This window comes from Emys orbicularis, chromosome 7 (assembly GCF_028017835.1).
Source record: "Emys orbicularis isolate rEmyOrb1 chromosome 7, rEmyOrb1.hap1, whole genome shotgun sequence".
Lineage (NCBI taxonomy): Eukaryota > Metazoa > Chordata > Testudines > Emydidae > Emys > Emys orbicularis.
In genome coordinates, this window is record NC_088689.1 from 90980062 (window position 1) to 90999481 (window position 19420).

General features: G+C 42.2%; 1 protein-coding gene across 1 annotated transcript in view; it reads left to right on the forward strand.

Moving 5' to 3' along the window:
- SLC6A11 (solute carrier family 6 member 11) overlaps positions 1-19420 on the forward strand; it is a 184365-nt gene that overhangs the window by 126801 nt on the left and 38144 nt on the right. Inside the window, exon 7 of the mRNA XM_065407123.1 lies at positions 14584-14687. Coding sequence (XP_065263195.1) covers positions 14584-14687 — 104 coding nt within the window. The remainder of the gene's footprint in view (positions 1-14583; positions 14688-19420) is intronic.

Sequence of the window (19420 nt, forward strand, 5' to 3'; positions counted from 1 at the left end):
GTCAACCCATGGTACTAGAGTGGAAACGAGCCGACTGTTGGAAACTAATGATATAATATGGCCAAAAAAAAAAAAAAAAGAGCACGAAAGAAGAGTAGCAAGAAACAATGATGTTTGTGAATTACTTAGAGATCCAGCCACCTCTGGGTGTGAGTGCAGCTGATATAGACATACCTGAGCTAGCTTTAGCCTAGCTTGCTTGGGTACCAGAGCAGTGAAGCCACAGCAGAGCGGGCTTCAACACAAGCTAACTGCCCGAGTAAGTACCTAGGGTTCCGGGTGCTCCACTGCTCAGTATCCATTCTAGCTAGATTAAAGTTAGCTCAAGTGTGTCCACACAAGCTGCAATCCCACCCAGGGATTGCAGAGCTGACATACTCACAGTCTGTGTATATTTATGCATGTATGAATATGTATAAAATAAACCTTGAAACGTAGCCCAAAAATATCACAGTAATTTCTCCTTCTCTGTCAGACTCTCCACTGAATTACAGGTGTTCAGACAGCCTGAGCACCAGGTGTTTTTCTGCAGAGTTACAACAGCAAGGTCACCTTGGTTTTCAGCTTCAGTTCCCATTTTGTCAAACATGCTACCTGGTAAATGGCAGTGAAAGCAGCAGCAGGCTTTGGCTGCATCCCCAATGGATAGAGTAGAATATACCCAACCTGGCTTTAATTAAAGGATGTAAAGAGCTGGAGATTTCAGCGGTTTCCCAAAGATATAGGAAACCGCAGAAAGTTCATCATGTTTTTCCGAAACACATATTTCAGGACTTCTAAAGAAGAGACTTGTATCTATGCAAAACCACTGAGGACTCTATTCTGTCTGAGGGCAGAAGGGCACTGGGGTTGTTTGCAGGCTCCCATGCCCAGGGCCAGTCTCAGACTGACTCAGAATACTGGGTGGAGGTGGTGAGGAGGAGAGGGAAGCACGTCCAGGGCAGTATCTGCAACATCGTTTTGAACGGGTGCAATATACACTTCCTGCTACTTTGGTTCCACTCCTCTGATTGGAGAAGGAGGTCCCACCTCCCTCCTGGCCCCTTTGAAGTGACTGTGACACCCTTTTCAAAAGGCTTGTGGGCTCCTTGCTTCCACCTGGTTGGGATTAGCCATGTCCAAAACCTAAATTGCCATAAAGATGTGCAGGTTGGTTAATCTGAGGTTACAGCTTCTTCTGACAGCATTTTGGGCCTTGGCTCTCACTCTCCACGTTTTCTCTCTCCACTTCCATAATGCTGTCTCTCTACTCTCTGGGCCCTTGTATTTGTTTTGGGGTTTTTTTGGGAGTGGGGTAGTTTGTTTTCCCCCCTAAAAGCACAGGGGTAGGACTATGTAATTCTCTTTCTCCTCCTCTTGCCTTTTCCATCGTCCATGATTCTGTCTTTTTGTCTCAGGTATGTTATCCTCCTTCCCTGTACCAAATCCTTTTTCCTACCTATCAGACTTGTATCTGCCATTTAGATCACATTATTGCTGCCTCCCGTGCTCGCTACTTAACTGCACTACCTCTCTTTTGTTTATATCACATACAATACTTTTGATACTGATGTGGTTTAGGAGGGTTACAATAGATCCTGACAACACCAATGAATTAAACCACTGCCCCCATGCTTATTACTGCAAAGCACTCAACTTTGAGAAGATGACTTAATAATTCTAGAGCTTGAAATCTCACACAGTTCTACAATTGAAAGGAATTTTTCACATCTTTCCAATCTCTCACCGTGTTGTATGAGTTAGTTAAGCATGAAAGCTAAACCTTTCAAGGTGTATGGAACTGAAACTGGCTGTGCTTCAGCAGAATTGTAACACCCCTTTTACAATACGTAGTTTCATTCAGGCACTCTTACTATTCCAGTAATCTGTGGCTGCTTTGTTCCTTCACCTTGAACTTTTCTTTCTCATACCCTGACAGTAAAGACTTTTTTTTATTATTCAGAATTTTTAGTCAAAGGAAAAGTGCTCTTTAAAATGTAAATAATACAAAGACTCATCAGAATAATGTATAATTTATATTAAAAGAAAACTATAAAAAGATTACTCATTCTCTGATAAGAAGATGGATAATAAATTACTTTTAGCATTTGGAACATTATGTTGTATAGAGCCAGTTCTGTGTTTAACTAGAAATGGTTGTGAGTTCTTCCATATTCAAAGACTAAGAACCTTATTATGGAGTCATTGTTAATGGCTCCATAGTTATGGATGCTTTGAGCATTGCATTTGAAGTGAGTTTTCAGTCCCTTTGTTAAGGATGAAAAAAATGTGCCTCTTTCTCAAATATGTATTTTTGGGTACACATTTAGGCTCTGATCCTGCAAACGTTCATGTTGTGCTTCATGTTAAGAAAGGGACCAATACCAATGACTTCAATAGGATGTATGCAAGACCAGGGCCTGAAATTTTTATAGTTCCTTATAGCTCAGGCTATCATCTTTATAATATGGGAAAGATCAAGTAAGACAAACAAAGCGACCTAGAAAGTATAGACATTTTGTTTTATGGTAAAATAGTTACAGTATTTTGACTCTGTTCTAGTAATGTATGAAATAAAGACAATTGATGGATGTTAAACTACTGCTCCTGTGTCAGCTCGTACTCTGCAAATTATCATGCTGCTCTAATGTAATTTGAAATGTAATGATGATTTTTCTTTGTGTTAGGAGGAAGGTGCTAAACTTTCTAACTATACTTTTCAAAGTGAGAAAACCCAAAAGAAAAAAGGACCACTTTTTGGAAATTCGATCTTCCTGTTCTAATATTTTTACAGATCCTTCTGCACAATGCAGAAACTCAAAATGTTCCAATTTCCATGTTGTGGCCCTGATTCTGTAAGTTACTTAAGCACATGTGTAACTTTAAGCACATGAAATCAATGCGATTACTCAAGTATCTAAAGTTACAAACATCTTAAATACCGTGCTGAATCGGGGCCTAAGACATGCTCCTTACATCAGCTGTATATGGTAGACTAGTTAGAACATTCAAGAAGTAAAAAATAAACTAGTTAGGTCCATTATTTGTCTTAACTGTTTCTACTGATATCACGGAAGTCAAACCATAGGTTGTTGGTTAAAATCTTCCACAGAACATTTAGAACTTTAGATGACAACACTTTGATGTCTAAAACTTTGCAGAAGCGAGAGACCAGAAAGTCTCTTCTCCTGTGGAGGTCAGAAGAGAGGGGAATGTTTTCTGCTACTTCTCCCTTGCAGTTTTCTGAAATCTTGGAGGAGAGAGGAGTCTGGAAATTTTGATCTGATGTGGGGAAAGGGCTCACAACTCTTCCAAATTTAAAAACAGTAAGAAAGAGGGGATTAAAACTTTTCAAGGTCCTCCTGCACTCCAACAGAGCTCAGCTATTTAATACCTTTTCATTTTAATCCCCTGCAGGTTTATAGGTACTCTGTGTGTGTGTGTGTGCGCGCGCGCATGCGTGTGCACATGTGTGTAGAAATAAGAAATTTCCACACAAAAAGTTGTGTTAACTTTTCGTTAAGGTCACTCCAGTGATTAATATAACCCTTATGTAAACTGTGTAACACAAACATTACAATAAAAAAAATCAAACAAACAAACCCTAAGGATTAATAAGAAGGAAAGGCCTAGGTAAGGTAATTAAATCACTAGTCCATTGCCCTTGCAGTCTGTACATTTGGTCAAAAACATGTTTATGAAATGTGCAAGGAGAATGTTTACAACCTTCACTCTGACCCACACACATACAGGAGAGTCTCATCTTACGTGGGGGTTCCGTTCCGTGGTTAGCGCGTAAAGCGAAAACCGCGTATAGTCAAAATTACATTGAGTTGAATGGCGGGTGGAATCGTCCGCACTACAGGTACAGTATTAAAATTGTTATTTTTCTCTTTTTTTTTGTTTTTGCCGACCGCGTAAAGCTGAAATCGCGCATGTTAAATGCGCGTAAGATGCGACAGACCTATATATGTTAAGTTTTGTAAGTACACCACTAATTATATGTAATTATATGTTACAATAGCACTGAGCATGCTCTCTCTGTGCTGTGGATGATGGTAAAGCAAAAGCAACAACTTCAGCAAGTACAGTTTTGTATGTATGCTGCCTTCTGAACTTGTAAACTCTCAGTATTTACACAATACATACATGCAAAACTCAACACATCCTTAAGTATGGAGCCATGACCAGCACCTCCATTATATGCCATGGAAGTTTTACACTTGAAGGTATCTTCCACACTGTAAAGTGTTACCCCTAATTTGACTCTCCACTACACAGACAAATCTTTAGCTCAAGTTAAGTGGTTCTTTAAGCTTGAGCTAGCTAGCCCATTGGAGGGTAGGGGCGAGGGGATATTGAAGCTCCAACGATGCTGATGCTCCAGCTAGCAACTTAGTGGAGAAGCAAGAGCTCGAGTTACCACAACTCAGCAGCAGCTAAGCCAATCACTCTGTATATCTTCAGTGTTGTTTTGAAGTGTGGTCCCTTTCACTGGAGCGTGGCTAACTTGAGGCCAGTAACTCAACTGTACTAACATGAGCTAATTGTTGCAGTGAAGACAACCTCTGGATACAATTTCAGCTTATGACCCTACCTCTCCAGACTCCCCCACAACACACTTAGGGATGTCTAACACGGCAGTAAAAGACCCACAGATTGGCCACAGCTGGTCCGGGTCAGCTGACTCAGGTTTGGGGAGCTACAAATTGCAGTAAAGACATTCAGGCTAGAGCTGGAGCCAGGCTCTAAAACCCCATAAGGATGGAGGGTCTCAGAGCCGGGGCTCCAGCCTGAGACCAAATGTCTGCACTGCGATTTTTAGCCCCATTCTGTTCATTCTCTCTGAAGCATCTGACACTGGCCACAGCTAGATGGACCATTGGTCTGATCCAGCATGGCCATTCTTAGGTTCTTTTGTTCTGATTAGAGCAGGAAGAAGGAAATTCTTCTTTTTTCTGTCTGTCTCCCTACACTACATTAGCCCGAAGGCTAGCCACTGGCATGTGGTGCATTCTGCAGATGAGACAAGAACAACCCAAGCATTAACTACAGAGAGCTGGCTGGCACACAGGTGTTTGAGCTTGTATTTGCCAGATAGCCGGCCAGCAGCAATATTGCCCAAAGCTGTGGAGAGAGAGGGAGAAAGAGAGAGAGTATACAATGCTTTATTCCCAAACTGGGGTGAACACACCCCTTAGAGCAACTTGATGCAGCAAATTCTTTTTGTACAGTATCGCACATGAGAATCATGTTCATATTTTGCCACAACTTGGTGTCAAAAACGTGGTTCGCTCATGTTTTAGAAACAAGCACTGGATATTATAATGTTCCCTGTATTTTGGACAGTTAACTTGAAACACATGGGGTCTGATCTGCAGAAGTGCTGAGCGTTAACAGCTGCAACTGAAGGCAATGGGAGCTGGGCTTTTAACAAAGGAAGTGCTATAAAATGCTAAGTTCTATGAAAAATCAGGCCACAGGCATCTCAAAATGGGGACCCAAAATTAGTGGACATTTTTGACCTTAACCTCTCTCTGCCTCAGTTGCTCATCTATGAAATGGTGATAGTACCACCTGCTTACCTCACAAGGGTGCTGGAATATAAATGAATATTTGTGAAGCATTTAGATACTACGGTGGTAAGTGCCAGAGAAAAGCCCAGGAGAAAATTAATAATTCTGTCTTCAGAGCAGAGTTTGAATGGTGTACAGTAAATAAAGCCTGGGACCATGCATTGAACTATGCGGGTAAAACAAAATATTGAATAGCTGCTCAATCAGTGAGCAGCATCCAATCTGTGCACTGAATGCGGCAGGGGTCCAGTGGAAAAGTTAGTGTGTAAGTGCGTAATTACAGACTGTATCATAATGCATGGTCAGTTGCCAAATTAACATTGCACAGGTAACTTTAAGTCTGACATTTCCTAACTTTTGTGTGCTTGACTTTGGAACCTTAATTACTATTAATGTTGTTTGTGTGTAACAATGTTGAGAATTAAAGTCTCTTGTTTTACTCAGTCTGTGTATTTCTATAACCATTGCTATCTCAAGTTCATTCATTTTAACAGCTTTTGGGGCAGTACATCTATTCACAGAACCATGGGTGTTACTTCCCAGCACTTACCACTGCTGTACAAGAGGTGGCACCGTGCAGCGCACATTGAGAGAATAGTTTAATAGAAAGGAAGTGTAGTGAGGCGGTGTGGTTCCCTGCCGCCCCAGGAAAGGACGAGCACCTCCGGCCACCAAAGTGGGCGGAGCCAGTGGAGCCTGCACCCGCCCCCCAGAGATCAAGGCGCAGGACAGGAAGTACAAAAGCCCAACCCCAGAGCTCACTAGAGACCCAGTCGCCGGAGAAGCCAGATGCCTGTGGCCTAGCTCCCGGTTGGGAGACCTCAGCAATTGGCGGCCGACCGGAGGACTGGCCAGACCAGCCGAGGCCTGATGCCGACCAGGCCCCGGAGAAGCTGTTAAGCCTGCCCGTTGCCAGTTACCCAGAGGAGCTGCCAAGCCTACCACTTGCCGGTTACCCGGAGGAGCCCATGGTGTTTGATCCCTTGGAGGACACCATCTGGATGCAGGTACCTCTAGACGGGGAGGTAGGAAGTAGCCCAGGGGCAGCCGACCCTAGTCTGGCTGCAGCACACCCAGAGCCTATGTCAGTGTGTTGCAGCCAGGATCCCCACTGACAAAGCAGCAGGCCTTCTGCCGCTGCTAGGGCCCCGGGCTGGGACGCAGTGGAGTGGGTGGGCCTGCCAGACTAGTTCCCCGACGTAACCGGACGGACATAGCGAGGCGGTGTGGTTCCCCGCCGCCCCGGGGAGGGACGAGCTGCAGCCAAACCCTTCTACAGGAAGTTACAGAAATCAGAGTTTCCACTGAAAATGTGCCAGTGTTTTAAATCCACATCCTTTCTTTAGATCAGTTAACATTATTATTGAACGCTAAGCATTACCTAATCAAATTACATGAATAATTGTACTAGATCTGGGGAAAATGTTGCCTTTCACCTCTTCTTCCAAGGGCCTCTTCTTGTTTTCCCGAGCTGCACTCCAAAAGGGCAAGGTTCTTTCTCTTCTCCTCTTTCAGCACTCATGGGGGAATTGCAGTTTTTTATAGCCCACTTCCCTGAAAAAGGGGCTCCAGCCCCATCTACTAAATGAAGGCAGGGTACTTGGACTTTGCTTCCCCCATCACCTCTCTGCAGGGCAGGGAAGGCCTCTTTGGCCAGATTCCTAATGGGCCCTGCAGCTGCTGAACTTCCTCTTTCTGCTCTCTGTGGGAAGCCACGGGCACTCCCACTTCACATGATTTCGATATTTTCAGACTACTGTGTGAACATTGGCTGTCTTGTGAAGCCGTAAGTAAACCAAAAGGGCATAGTGTGTGTCCTTTGGCTTTCCCAGCACTGCATACAGCAAGAACTATTATTCAATTACAGTGGACTTCTACTGTGACCATATAAAACCTGTCGGTCTAGTTATTATTGACTCTAACTGGCACTCCCATGAGCTTTTACATTTGTTACCTATAGCCACTCAAAATATGTAACATTATTTCACTCCTTTGACAAGAAAGAAAAATCAGAGAAATTTGTTTCAAACTGATCTTTATGACTAAAGTAAAAGGTGTGCAATTAACCAAGTGGCAAATGGTCACATGAAAACTTTCACCGTTCCATTTCAGCTGAAATTTTGGATGGTTTTTGGAGCTTGGCTAACTTGAGGCCAGTAACTCAACTGTACTAACATGAGCTAATTGTTGCAGTGAAGACAAGTCTTTGGATACAATTTCAGCTTATGACTCTACCTCTCCAGACTCCAGTGAAAGGGACCACACTTCAAAACAACACTGAAGATACACAGAGTGATTGGCTTAGCTGCTGCTGAGTTGTGGTAACTCGAGCTCTTGCTTCTCCACTAAGTTGCTAGCTGGAGCATCAGCATCGTTGGAGCTTCAATATCCCCTCACCCCCTGCCCTCCAATGGGCTAGCTAGCTCAAGCTTAAAGAACCACTTAACTTGAGCTAAAGATTTGTCTGTGTAGTGGAGAGTCAAATTAGGGGTAACACTTGAGTTATAACTAGAGTTAATTCTGCCAAAATTTAAAGAGTAAACAGAATGACCTGGGTAATTATAGGTCTGTCAGGCTGACATTGATCCTGGGTGAGATAATGGAGTGGCTGATGGGGGACTTGATTAATAAAGAATTAAAGGAGGTTAATATAATTAATGACAATCAGAGTGGTTTGTGGAAAATAGATGCTGTCAAATTAACTGGATATCTTTTTCTGATGAGATTACAAGTTTGGTTGATAAAAGGTAATAGTGTTAGTGAAATATACTTAGACTTCTGTGAGATATTTGACTAGGTACTGCACGCTTTGATTAAAAAAATAGAATGATATAAAATTAACATGGCACACGTTAAGTGGATTAAAAGCTAGCTAACTGATAGGTCTCAAAACAACTGTAAACAGGGAATCATCAAAAGGGAGTGTTTCTAGTGGGGTCCCGCAAGGACTGATTCTTGGCCCTATGCTATTTAACATTTATTTTAATGACCTGGAAGAAAACATAAAATCATCACTGATAAAGTTTGCAGATGAAACACCAGGCTGCCAAAAACTGGGGAGAGTGGTAAGCGGGGTGCAAGCAAACAATATGCATTTTAATATGGCTAGATGTAAATGTATACATCTATAAACAAAGAATGTAGGCCATACTAACACAATGGTGGTCTCTATCCTGGGAAGCAGTAACTCTGAAAAAGTTTTGGGGGTTGTGGTGGATAATCAGCTGAGCATGACTTTCCTGTGCAGTGCTGTGGCCAAAGAAGGTAATGCAATCTTAGGATGCATAAACAGGAGAGTGTCTTGAGTAAGAGTAAAGAGGTTATTTTACATCTTTATTTGGCACAGGTGCAACTGTTGCTGTGTCTAGTTCTGGTGTCCACAATCACGGAGCATGCCTCATGGTGATAGATCTAAGGAGCTCAATCTATTTAGTTTAACAAAGAGAAGGTTAAGAGGTGACTTGATTACAGTCTGTAAGTACCTACATTAGAATGAATATTTAATATTGGGCTCTTCAGTCTAGCAGAGAAAGGTAGAACATAATCAATGACTAGAAGTTGAAGCTAGACAAATTCAGACTGAAAATAATTTTTAATGGTGAGCGTAATTAACTATTGGAATAATTTATGAAGGGTCATAGTAGATTTTCCATCACTGATCATTTTAAAATCAAAAGTGGATGTTTTTCTAAAAGATCTGCTCTCGAAATTACTTTGGGGGAGTTCTGTTGCCTATGTTATTCAAGAGACCAGACTAGATTACCACAGTGATCCCCTTCTGGTCTTAGAATCTATGAATCTATAATGTGCTGTGAAGACACAACCTCAAGAGTTCTCGAGAAGACTGAGAAGAGGCTCAAAGGCCACCAAGAATGGCAGAGCCATGGAAGAAGCCAAGAGAGCTGTTGGAATGCTGTGAAGAGCTAGAATTGCGCAGGGGAGCAGCCAGTGGGCTGGTGAAGTATCAGAGATGAGGAGAAGGAGATTTGAGTCAACTGATAAAGTGAATGGGAAAATCTGAGGAATATTTTTACCTTAGAGGATTGAGAAACATTTCAGAAAATACAAGAAGCTTCTGAGAGATTTGGGGAAGTTTCAGTGAAGTTCAGAAAAGCAATTTGGGAATAAAGCGACAATCCAGATGTGCTTGGGAGATATTGAAGAGACTAACAGGAGTACTGGAATGGATTAGGCTACAGCTAATGAAAGCCACAGGCCTTTGTTAGCCATGTCTCATGCTTGCCATCAGATTGTTAATATTTTCTTACAGTTATCACACTGTGATCTGTGAGACGCTGCTGTATTTGCTATTCTTAGTGAAGGGGAAAATACTGGCTTACAATTACATAGTAACTGTAGGTAAATGTTGACTTTGTAATGACTGCTACTGTTTGTGGCATGTGATACAACTGTTGAATGGTTAATGGTATAAAGTGCAGGCTGTTGGAATTTGTTCACACATTTAATAGCTTTTTAGGGTCTTCATTATTATACATTGTTATCACATTACTGTAGGTGCTACAATACATTCTTCCAAGTACTAATATTACCAGTATTTAGAATAAAGCATGTTTCCTGAGGGTTAAGAATGCAGTGAGGGTATCTGTTATCCAGTTGATAAAACCAGTTGAGTAGATTTTTTAATAACAGACTTGTATCCAGTTACATGCTAACTGTTATGAAATCTTCATGAGTTCCTTCTAGACAAGGCCTTGTGTGTTCTGTGATTTTATGACTACTGAATCTGACACAGAATCCATCCCTTGCATCACTTGTATGTAAAATAATTAAGGTTTTTAACTTTACAGTTACAGAGATAACCTTAAAATGTGAACCAAGTGTGAACTGATGTAGTGTTGCCTTCCTGAGTGTGCTCTGAGAGTGCCCATTCATTTCAAAGGCTGTTGGCTCTAAAACCTAATTATGGCAATTATTTTATTTGCATAGGTCTCATAAAAATGCAGTGCTGCCATCAATTGAAATCCTATTTGCCGGTCTGAACATGAAAACTAAACCAGTTTTTATTTCTTCTTCATTCTTCTTCTTTGTACCTGGGACATCTCCAGTGAAATCAACTGACATTCTACCTTATTATGGCAATTTTCAATGCTGACATTGTTAAATCTTTCACTGCTGGTCTGAGCCTTAGTACACAACTCCAGCCTACCTATCTCATATTCCTAGGTGTCAGAAGCCCTGGCTACATTACTAAGCTTTCCATTTCCCCATTGGCTAGGTCTACAATGCAGCTATGCATTTTCAGTGCCCTATTCTGCAGCACATTGAACATAGCAGATTTATACACAGCATAAATTAAATTAAATTTAATATCAAACTGTATAAGTGAAGGGAAACTGCATTGATTATGTTATTCAATTTAATATTTAAGCAAATAAAAAGCTCATTTAAAAAAAATTACCTAGAGCCACTATAGAATTTGCAGCTTTACAGCGGAGGTCTGCAACAGCCAAGGGGCCTTACCGTAGAATTTAGGTCAAGCTTTCCGCAGAGTTCACAGAGCCCATTGAAAGTGTTCCCCAATATTTTGATGTTGACTCAATATTAGCTGTCACTGTCTATATTGTGCCATTATAGAAAACAGGGCTGAAGCTGCTATAAAGAAAATCCACCACCATTTCAGGGCCAGGTCTTGACTGTGGCATGATGTCTCTCAGAGCTGTATATTCTAACCAGGCCTGGAGCCCTAACTTTATCTCAAGAGGGATGTTCTCCCTACTCCACTTCCCAAGCAGCTCTGTGGTCCTGACTTCATATTACATACATATTTGTCCCTCTTTCACAGGAGGGCTGGCCTTCCTCAGGAACAGTCAGGCTGCTGTGGTGTTGACACGAGCCCTCAGGAAGGGTTAATATGCATCCAGTGTTGTGTAATGCTGGGCCTGCATTTGACCCTTTACTGAGCAATATTGTGCAACAACTAAAACAGGGGAAAATGGTAATGGTCGGATTCTACATCTACTGATCCAGCTTCCTGGGTTTTGTTTAGACTTAAGAAAATTGTTCTCTTTCAGTTGACCTATGTTACTTCCAGCTTTCTGGAAGCTTCCAATCTCATTAAATAGCCTGTCTGTCAAAAGGCTTTCCCTGTGCAGTTTTTTCCCTACCAAGTGGTGAAACGTTGAGATGTAATCAGCTGTATCTTATTCAGCATGACAGCAATGAAACCATTTAAACCACTGATGCAAATCAAATGTGACCCTAATGCCGTTCCTAAACAGAAACACTTCCAACTTCCAGCAACTCCAGAAACCAAAGCCTCCCACAGTCACATGTCAAATAAATATGTCCCTTGTATGTTTATGTATTTCTGTGCCTTTGATTACTATGCAGAGGAGGTGCTAGCCCATTGGGGTCCCTAAGCGGGAATATTTTTGTCATCCTCCTCCACACAACACATACTAATAATTAATAAGGGGCCCCTGAGAGCTGCTCGGGGCCCTAAGGAATTGTTTAGTCTGCTTATACCTAGCGCTGGCTCTGTTATTGTGATTGGCTTGGTCCATACATGAAATCTTTGAGTGGAATTTGAATCCCTTCTTGCCTCGAACTTACAGCCCCCAAAACATAACAGTCAACATTATATTATCTTGGTTTTAGTCAGGTTCCTTTTCTGCAAAACATTTCAATTGTTGTGATTAAAAGTTCTCACGAAAGTCATATAAAACACTTACTCCCAAGTGTGCAGCGTACTTCATTGGGTTGGACACAGGAGCCCAGATCTGCTGGTATGGCTCCTTTGTGTAGCTCTGCTGGCAAATTCTAGACTTACAGCTGGCCACAGGAGGATCCCCTGCTGACGGAGAACCAGAATAACAGGGCCTGCAGTGCTCCACCACAGCTGTGACAAATGACCAGGACTCCCCTAACTGCCACTAATCTCTGGCTGCCATTTCGGCCTCTGGGGCCATTTGAAGACTGCATCATTTATGACAGCCTGCCCAGCGTGTATGTACAGCCCAGAATAGGGGAAATGTAAAGGCCACCTTAACTCCCCTCAAGAATTGTGCTGTGCTAAGGAACTGGCCCAGGATAGGTAGGCTTTCATCTGTAGGTCACCAGAGCAAATCCAGATCATATTGGTAGTGATTAAACAATACTGCCCCACACGGGCTACAGTTTTAACCCTGTATATGTAACTTCTTTTCTCACCATCCAGTGATGTTAATGTTGTTTGCTGATTTCCAAGTCCTAACAATTATTCTTTTGGCAAGCTTGCTTACCTTGAATATGAACAATTCCTGCATCTAATTAATATCTGAAATACTCAGAGTATCCCCAAGGTGAAAAGGTTGTGCTCAGCAAGATCTGTACATAAATTTAAGTTGAATTGCCTGCTTACTTTTCCTTACAGAGAAACATGAAGGGAAAACCCCTCCATCCACAATCCAAATTTCTGACTAGTCTGATTATTGCATGTGTTGAGCCTGAGCATTCTGTCCCATGGAATGAGTAGCTGTCACTGGGGAGTAAGGGGATAGTGATGAAAAAAAAAAGATAAATGAAGGATTGAAAGTTCCGTAAACAACAAGTAAAAATCATTTCAAGAATCAGTTAAGGCTAAATATTCTCACCTGTCTACATCATTTACAAAACCCAAGCACTCAGAAGCAAGGAAATGGATAGTTCAGAACATGATAAATCTTACACTGCCCACATAATAAAGAAATTACTCTTATCAGATATTAAGTAATGTGTATATCTACAACCATAGAAGTTCATATAGAACCAAAGGCTGTATGTATGAATACATATTTTTTTATGATTTTTGTTTCAAAAAAAGATTTTGTGTTGTGTTTATATTTTGAGATTATTAGTGAAAGAATAGGCATCACTTTGGGTCAGAGTTAAGATTGTTGTCTTGTGATTAAATGGCAATGACTTACTTGAGTTTGGGATGTAACATTATTCTTGAGAAGTTACATGGAAAATGAGTTACCTCTAATCAGTGCCACACTTGTAATAGAAATGATTTTTAAAATCTAATAATAAGCATAATAATAATATTTATCTTGCATATAGCATTTTTCATTCATTCATCAATCTCAAGCAAATCTCATTATCCCCAAATGGTGAAACTGAGGCATAGAGTTGCCCAAATCGCATGATTTGCCAAGGTTATATAGCAAGCCGGTGACAGATTCAGGAACAAACCCAGCTCTCCGAACTCTTAGCTCATTGCCCTATCCAATGGATCACACGCAGCCTCCTGTGTTCGAAAGTGCTCCAGTTTCTGAGTTACCAGGCTAGCCATTTAAAGCTCCTTAGATTGTGAGCCATTTGGGGCAGGGGCTGTCTGTTTGTTCTGTGATTATACAGCGCCTAGCAAAGTGGGGTCCTAATCCATAACTGGGGTTTCCAGGTGCAGCTTCAATACAAATTACACATAATAATTATTTGCCTGCTTTTCCCCCTGACTCATTGTTCAATGTGCATGAATCTGTGAATGACATCGTGCATTGTGGGTATGTATTTAATTAATCTCGAATGATTTTTTTTTAAAAAGTTTCTAGCTATCCCATAGGGAGGAGGCCAGGGACAGACCCTCAGCTGATATAAGTTGTCAAACCTCCGTTGACTTCAATGAAGCAAGGAGGATTTGCACTTGCTGAGGATCTGCCACTAGGTTGACCAGAAGTCCCAATTTTATAGGGACAGTCCTGATATTCGGGGCTTTTTCTTATATAGGCGCCTGTTACTCCCCACCGCCTGTCCCAATTTTTTACTCTTTCTATCTGGTCACCCTATCTGCCACACAAAGCCAAAGTATCCTCTTACTTACAAAGTTGGTCACTTGTGAAATCCATTTGACTTCAGTTGAGTTATTCCTGATTTGCACCAGTGGGTATAAAAGGAGAATCAAATCCATGTTTTTTCTAATTTAAACAAAGTTTGCCAGATATTTACAGTTACCTCATGTAGTTGCCTGTGAGAAAATAAACATGCTGAAAGCACAAACAACGATGATTCCTTCTTTCCCTTCGATAACGCCTTTGGTTTCTGCCTGCAGGTCTGGGTGGATGCTGGCACGCAGATATTTTTCTCTTATGCCATCTGCTTGGGATGCTTGACAGCCCTGGGGAGTTACAACAACTACAACAACAACTGCTACAGGTAACACATTTGTTTTTAACGTAGGCCTCAATCCTGCAAACACCTATGCACTTAGCTTCATTTGTATGTGTAGCCCCACTGGCATCAGTGGAAATCTTCTCATGAATATAGTTAAGCACATGCATGAATGTTTGTTGAATCGAGGCCTTATTTGGTTAAGAATAGTCGGGGGGGCAGGCAGGTGTCTGTTTTTCAAGTCATGTGCATGGAGGTCTGAATTGTGTGACTCTTATGGACACCAGTGGGCATTGCACAGCCTCAGTCATCCCATAAAGGTATTGGAACATGTACCCTTATTGGTCTAATTCTATTTTAAAGCATTGTAAAAATCATACTGAAATATTTTAGACATATCCGCTTTTTAAAAAAAAAAATCCTGTTAAAATAAATTAGCTTGACTTACTCTTTGGATGCTGTTCTCCTTGAAGTTGTACTAGATATTAGGTAAAGCACAGTAAAAGGGCCTAATATATCACCAGTATCCTCTATTGAAATCAATGGGAGTTTTGCTGTTAACTTCAATGGGGCTTAAGCACATGCTTAAGTGCTTTCCTGAATCAGTGCCAAAGGGAGATATGTGCCCACATGGGACTTGAGCCTGTGCAAAATTCCATTGATTTCACTGGGGTGTAGGCAGAGCCGGCTCCAGCTTTTTTGCCGCCCCAAGCGGCGAAGGGGGGTGGGGAAAACCGATTGAGCTGCCGCCGAAGAGGAAGAGACGGGGTGAAGGACTTGCCACCGAATTTCCACCAAAGAGTAAAACGGGGCGCTTGAGCTGCCGCCAAAGTGCCGCCCCCGGCACCTACTTCTGTTGCTGGTGCCTGGAGTCGGCCATGGGTGTAGGATCAGCCCCATAGAGAGGAGCTTAGGTGCCTGCCCTTGTTCTCTGAGTAGTAGTAACAAAGAAGTAACAAAAAGTATTATATACTAGTGAGAGAGTCATTCGTTTTAATGTGTTCTGCTAGCATATGGTGTAACCTAAAAGAATAGCCTTAAATGGAACTTAAGTACACGCTTTAAGTTAATCATGTGCTGACATGCTGTCTTGAGCAAGGACACTTGCCTGGATCAGGACTTTAATATTAATCCATGTTACACACAAACTGGTGCAAATAATAAGAAAAATGACTGACCTAAAAAAGAAGCCCCCAAGTGAACCTATATTCGGGAATATGTGTGAATTAGTCTGTAAACTGAGAAAATGGACAACAAATTACAAATACTTATTATTGTGAAGTTCTTCAAATTAATTATTCAATTGACACTGTTTAACCAGCTCTAGTCTCTCTCTCACACACCCACACCCACCACCAGCGGTGTGTGCAGGAATAAACATTTGACCGCTTTTTGAGGGACACATCCTGTGCCCCCTTCCCTCCTCCCCCATGCCCCAGGGCTGGAGGAGCTCAATCTCCCTGCTGCGGTCCCAAGCTGGAGGAGCTCTGTGCCCCTACTGATTAGGGGGGAGGGGAGGATGCCCCTGCTTGCCCTCCCTTGTGCATGCCCCTGCACACCACCCATCACACCTTCAGTGGGCCACAGGGGTGCTGGGGGTGTGGCAGGACTCCCTGGCTGGAAGTATTAAAAACAACCAAATACATGATTTCCCTCACATATGGGGTTTACAGTTTTGTTCAATGGCTTCCAGCACCCAAATTGTTCCAACACCCCTGCTGGGACAGTCACTTTTCAAACACAGATCAAGACATATGTCATATTTCTGAACTCAGCTCTTTACACTGTTTCCCCAATCATGAACTATTCATGTGTAATTAGACAGTTAATTCATGGAACAGCACTAAAGTGGTTTTCTCAATGCACCAAACCACAATATTACAGAGAAAGAATGTAACAATATCTTACCTTCATATACTAGTATCTAAAATGCAGTCTCATTGGCTTCTCCTAATATAAACTCTTACTTTTTCCCCTTTGGTTTGTATACCTTGAGCAATGAAAAGAAAAATCCCCTAATTCACTAATTTGCATTTATATAATAAACAGGGGGCCATTGCTTTTGTTTTGGGTGGCTAATTTGTAACTTAACATATCTGAACCCAGTCAGATTTCTGGATCAGTCCCAGAACTGATCTGGGACTAGTCTGTGTATGATTCAACAGCTTTTACTATAAGGCATTACATTAAAATATAAATGTGCTATTGCTGAAGAGATATGCAGAGTGAGAACTTAAGGGCCTTTTTAATACTAATAAAGACAACCAATGATGATATGGTGCAAAAGCAACATAATTATCAACAACAACAAAACCCTGAAGGATTTGAATCCTAAATTACAGTGCATGAACAAGCCTTGCAGGAAAGTACTGGAGGCAGTGTCCGCTCAGTCCTGCCATGCCTTTCGATGAGAGAAAAGCCGCCCTGAACGGCCACCAATATAAGAGAGTGGGAGAGAAAAGAGCATTAGAGAAATGTGGATGCTTAGGGAATAAAAGGCAGACCAGCTTTTGTACAAATTGAAAGTCTGCTAAATTACCCAAAAGAGACTGAAGTAAACTGCCTTGCAAACATATGAGATTGCTCACAGTTCATAGGCAACAAAGGTTGTTATCCACTCTGGGCCAGACGCTTAGCTGGTATAAATTGGTGTAGTTCCATTGAAGGCTTGGAATGACATTAATTTGCATCAGCTGAGGGTCTGGCCAGGTACCTTCAAAATCAACATAATGTCCCCACTGGACAATTGTGGGTAATGAAATTGTTTCCTCAGTAGTTGGAGTAATGCTTTGCCCAAACAAACTACAGCTTTTTCTTCTTCATTCTCTCCTGCGACATCTCTTATAAAAAACTACTTCAGTCACAGCCCCAACAGCTGCGGTAGCACTCCCTGTAGTTTTGTAATCTAGTACTGTACAGTGCTCGATAAGGGCTAAGAGAATAGACAAAGGCTCACTCTGAGGGCAGCAAGGCCTCCAGCATGCCAGATGCTCCCCAACATGTCTCTGAAATAGTGGAATTTGATAGTAGGGTAAGGAGACTGAAACCACACTGGAGGCTCCTTGGCCCTCTGGACTCTTTGTTTACATAGGTTAATTATGACTCTTCAAGAGAAATCACAAAATGTTAATACTCATGAACAACCACAGCACATTACTTATGGCACCTGGACCAGTGTACAGTCCTCCATGGAGGTAGATTCTTCCTGTGGTAGTCAATGGATGACTTAAAAGGGGTAATGGCTTGAAGATTAAAGTTAAATTCTTCCCTGGCTGAAGGACAGATCCATTCCAAAGGCTAGAGAGGGGAAGACAATATAGAAAGCCATTTGCTTAAGAAGTAGAGGCCATGGCTGCTTATACGCCTTATACTGTGTGACTTCAAGATCAGTTGGTCCTGATTCAGGAAAAAGTATGAACATGGCCAGTTACACATGATTTCTTTTGATAAAACAGAAATGAACGCCTATGATGGAGTAAAAAAACCCTGCGTATCACATCACTGTCCGCTGGGTTTGACTTAGCTTTCAGTCAGTGCAATTCAGAAGCACAGACCACTATCACCTGAGCTAAAGAAGAACGTAAAGAGCCTATGACATGTCGTTAAATGATACTTATTCTATCCAGTAGAGGGAAGTGGCACAAGTATGCTCTAGCCAGCATATTACGATATCAAACCACTGATTTCCTCCATGCCAATATCCGGGGTGCCAAGCCCAGGAACAACACATTTTATTGTAGGATTCTCTCTTTTCTGAGGGAGAGTTGCAGTGTAAAATAATGAAATGAGAGAGAAGAGACACCCAGTTGAAAAGCTATATAATTTTAAATGGCATCTTCTTTACTGGAAACAAGACAGGAAAATCTGTAGGTATACCAGCAAAAGAAATCAATTCACTGGCATTGTGAAGGGCAGTTGCCAATGAGGAAAAAACACAGATTCTTTAAATCCATCCTTAAAACTCTCCTGTGCTGTGATGCTTACAGAAAACTGGTCAGTGGGTAGGCCACTGTTGTGCTGAGACCACTGCCTAGCCTGCTGACCAATATGGTCTCATTGTTTCCTTACATTCCCACATCTGTCTGTCTGTTTCCAGCTGTTGTCTTTTGCCTCATACTTAGATTGTGAGCCCTTTTGTTCTGTGTTTGTACAGCGCCTAGCACAGCGGGGTCCTGATCCACAACTGTGGCTCCTAGGCACTATGGTAATACTAATAATTATTAATAATTCTCTTCTACCCAGTATGGCTGGTGTCCTACCACTCACCAATCAATCCCAATACCTCATGGAGACACTGCTTCTGACCAAGAGCAGTCTGTGGACCCGAAGAGGGCTGCCAATGGATTCTGCAGCACCAGCTCGGGTGGAGGGGGATACAGCCAGCATCCTCCTGCTTCCATCTACATTTTGGTGCCTGCTGGAAGTGCAAAGATTCACATCACAATGATGGCAATATCCAAGCCACATATAAAGCGAGAGAATAAGGTTTTTGCCACATTAAACAAATCCACAATTTGAAATAGGGGCGAGGAGCACAGCACCTCCCTACAAATGGGGGGTAGAGGGATAGGAGGGAGAGTGAGAGGAGGCACTGAGACTCTGCGGGGGAAGGAGGCAGCCAGCTCCAGACTAGGAAGGAGGGTTCTGGGGGTTCCTACCTGCTTCCAGGCCTGTTCCAGCCCCTCCAGATCCTGCTCCCTGCTTCCCAGACCCCGCAGTGGCTGCTCAAGCCCTTCTGAGTTCTGCTCTCGTCCCCCCTGCTCCCCAGGTATGTGCAA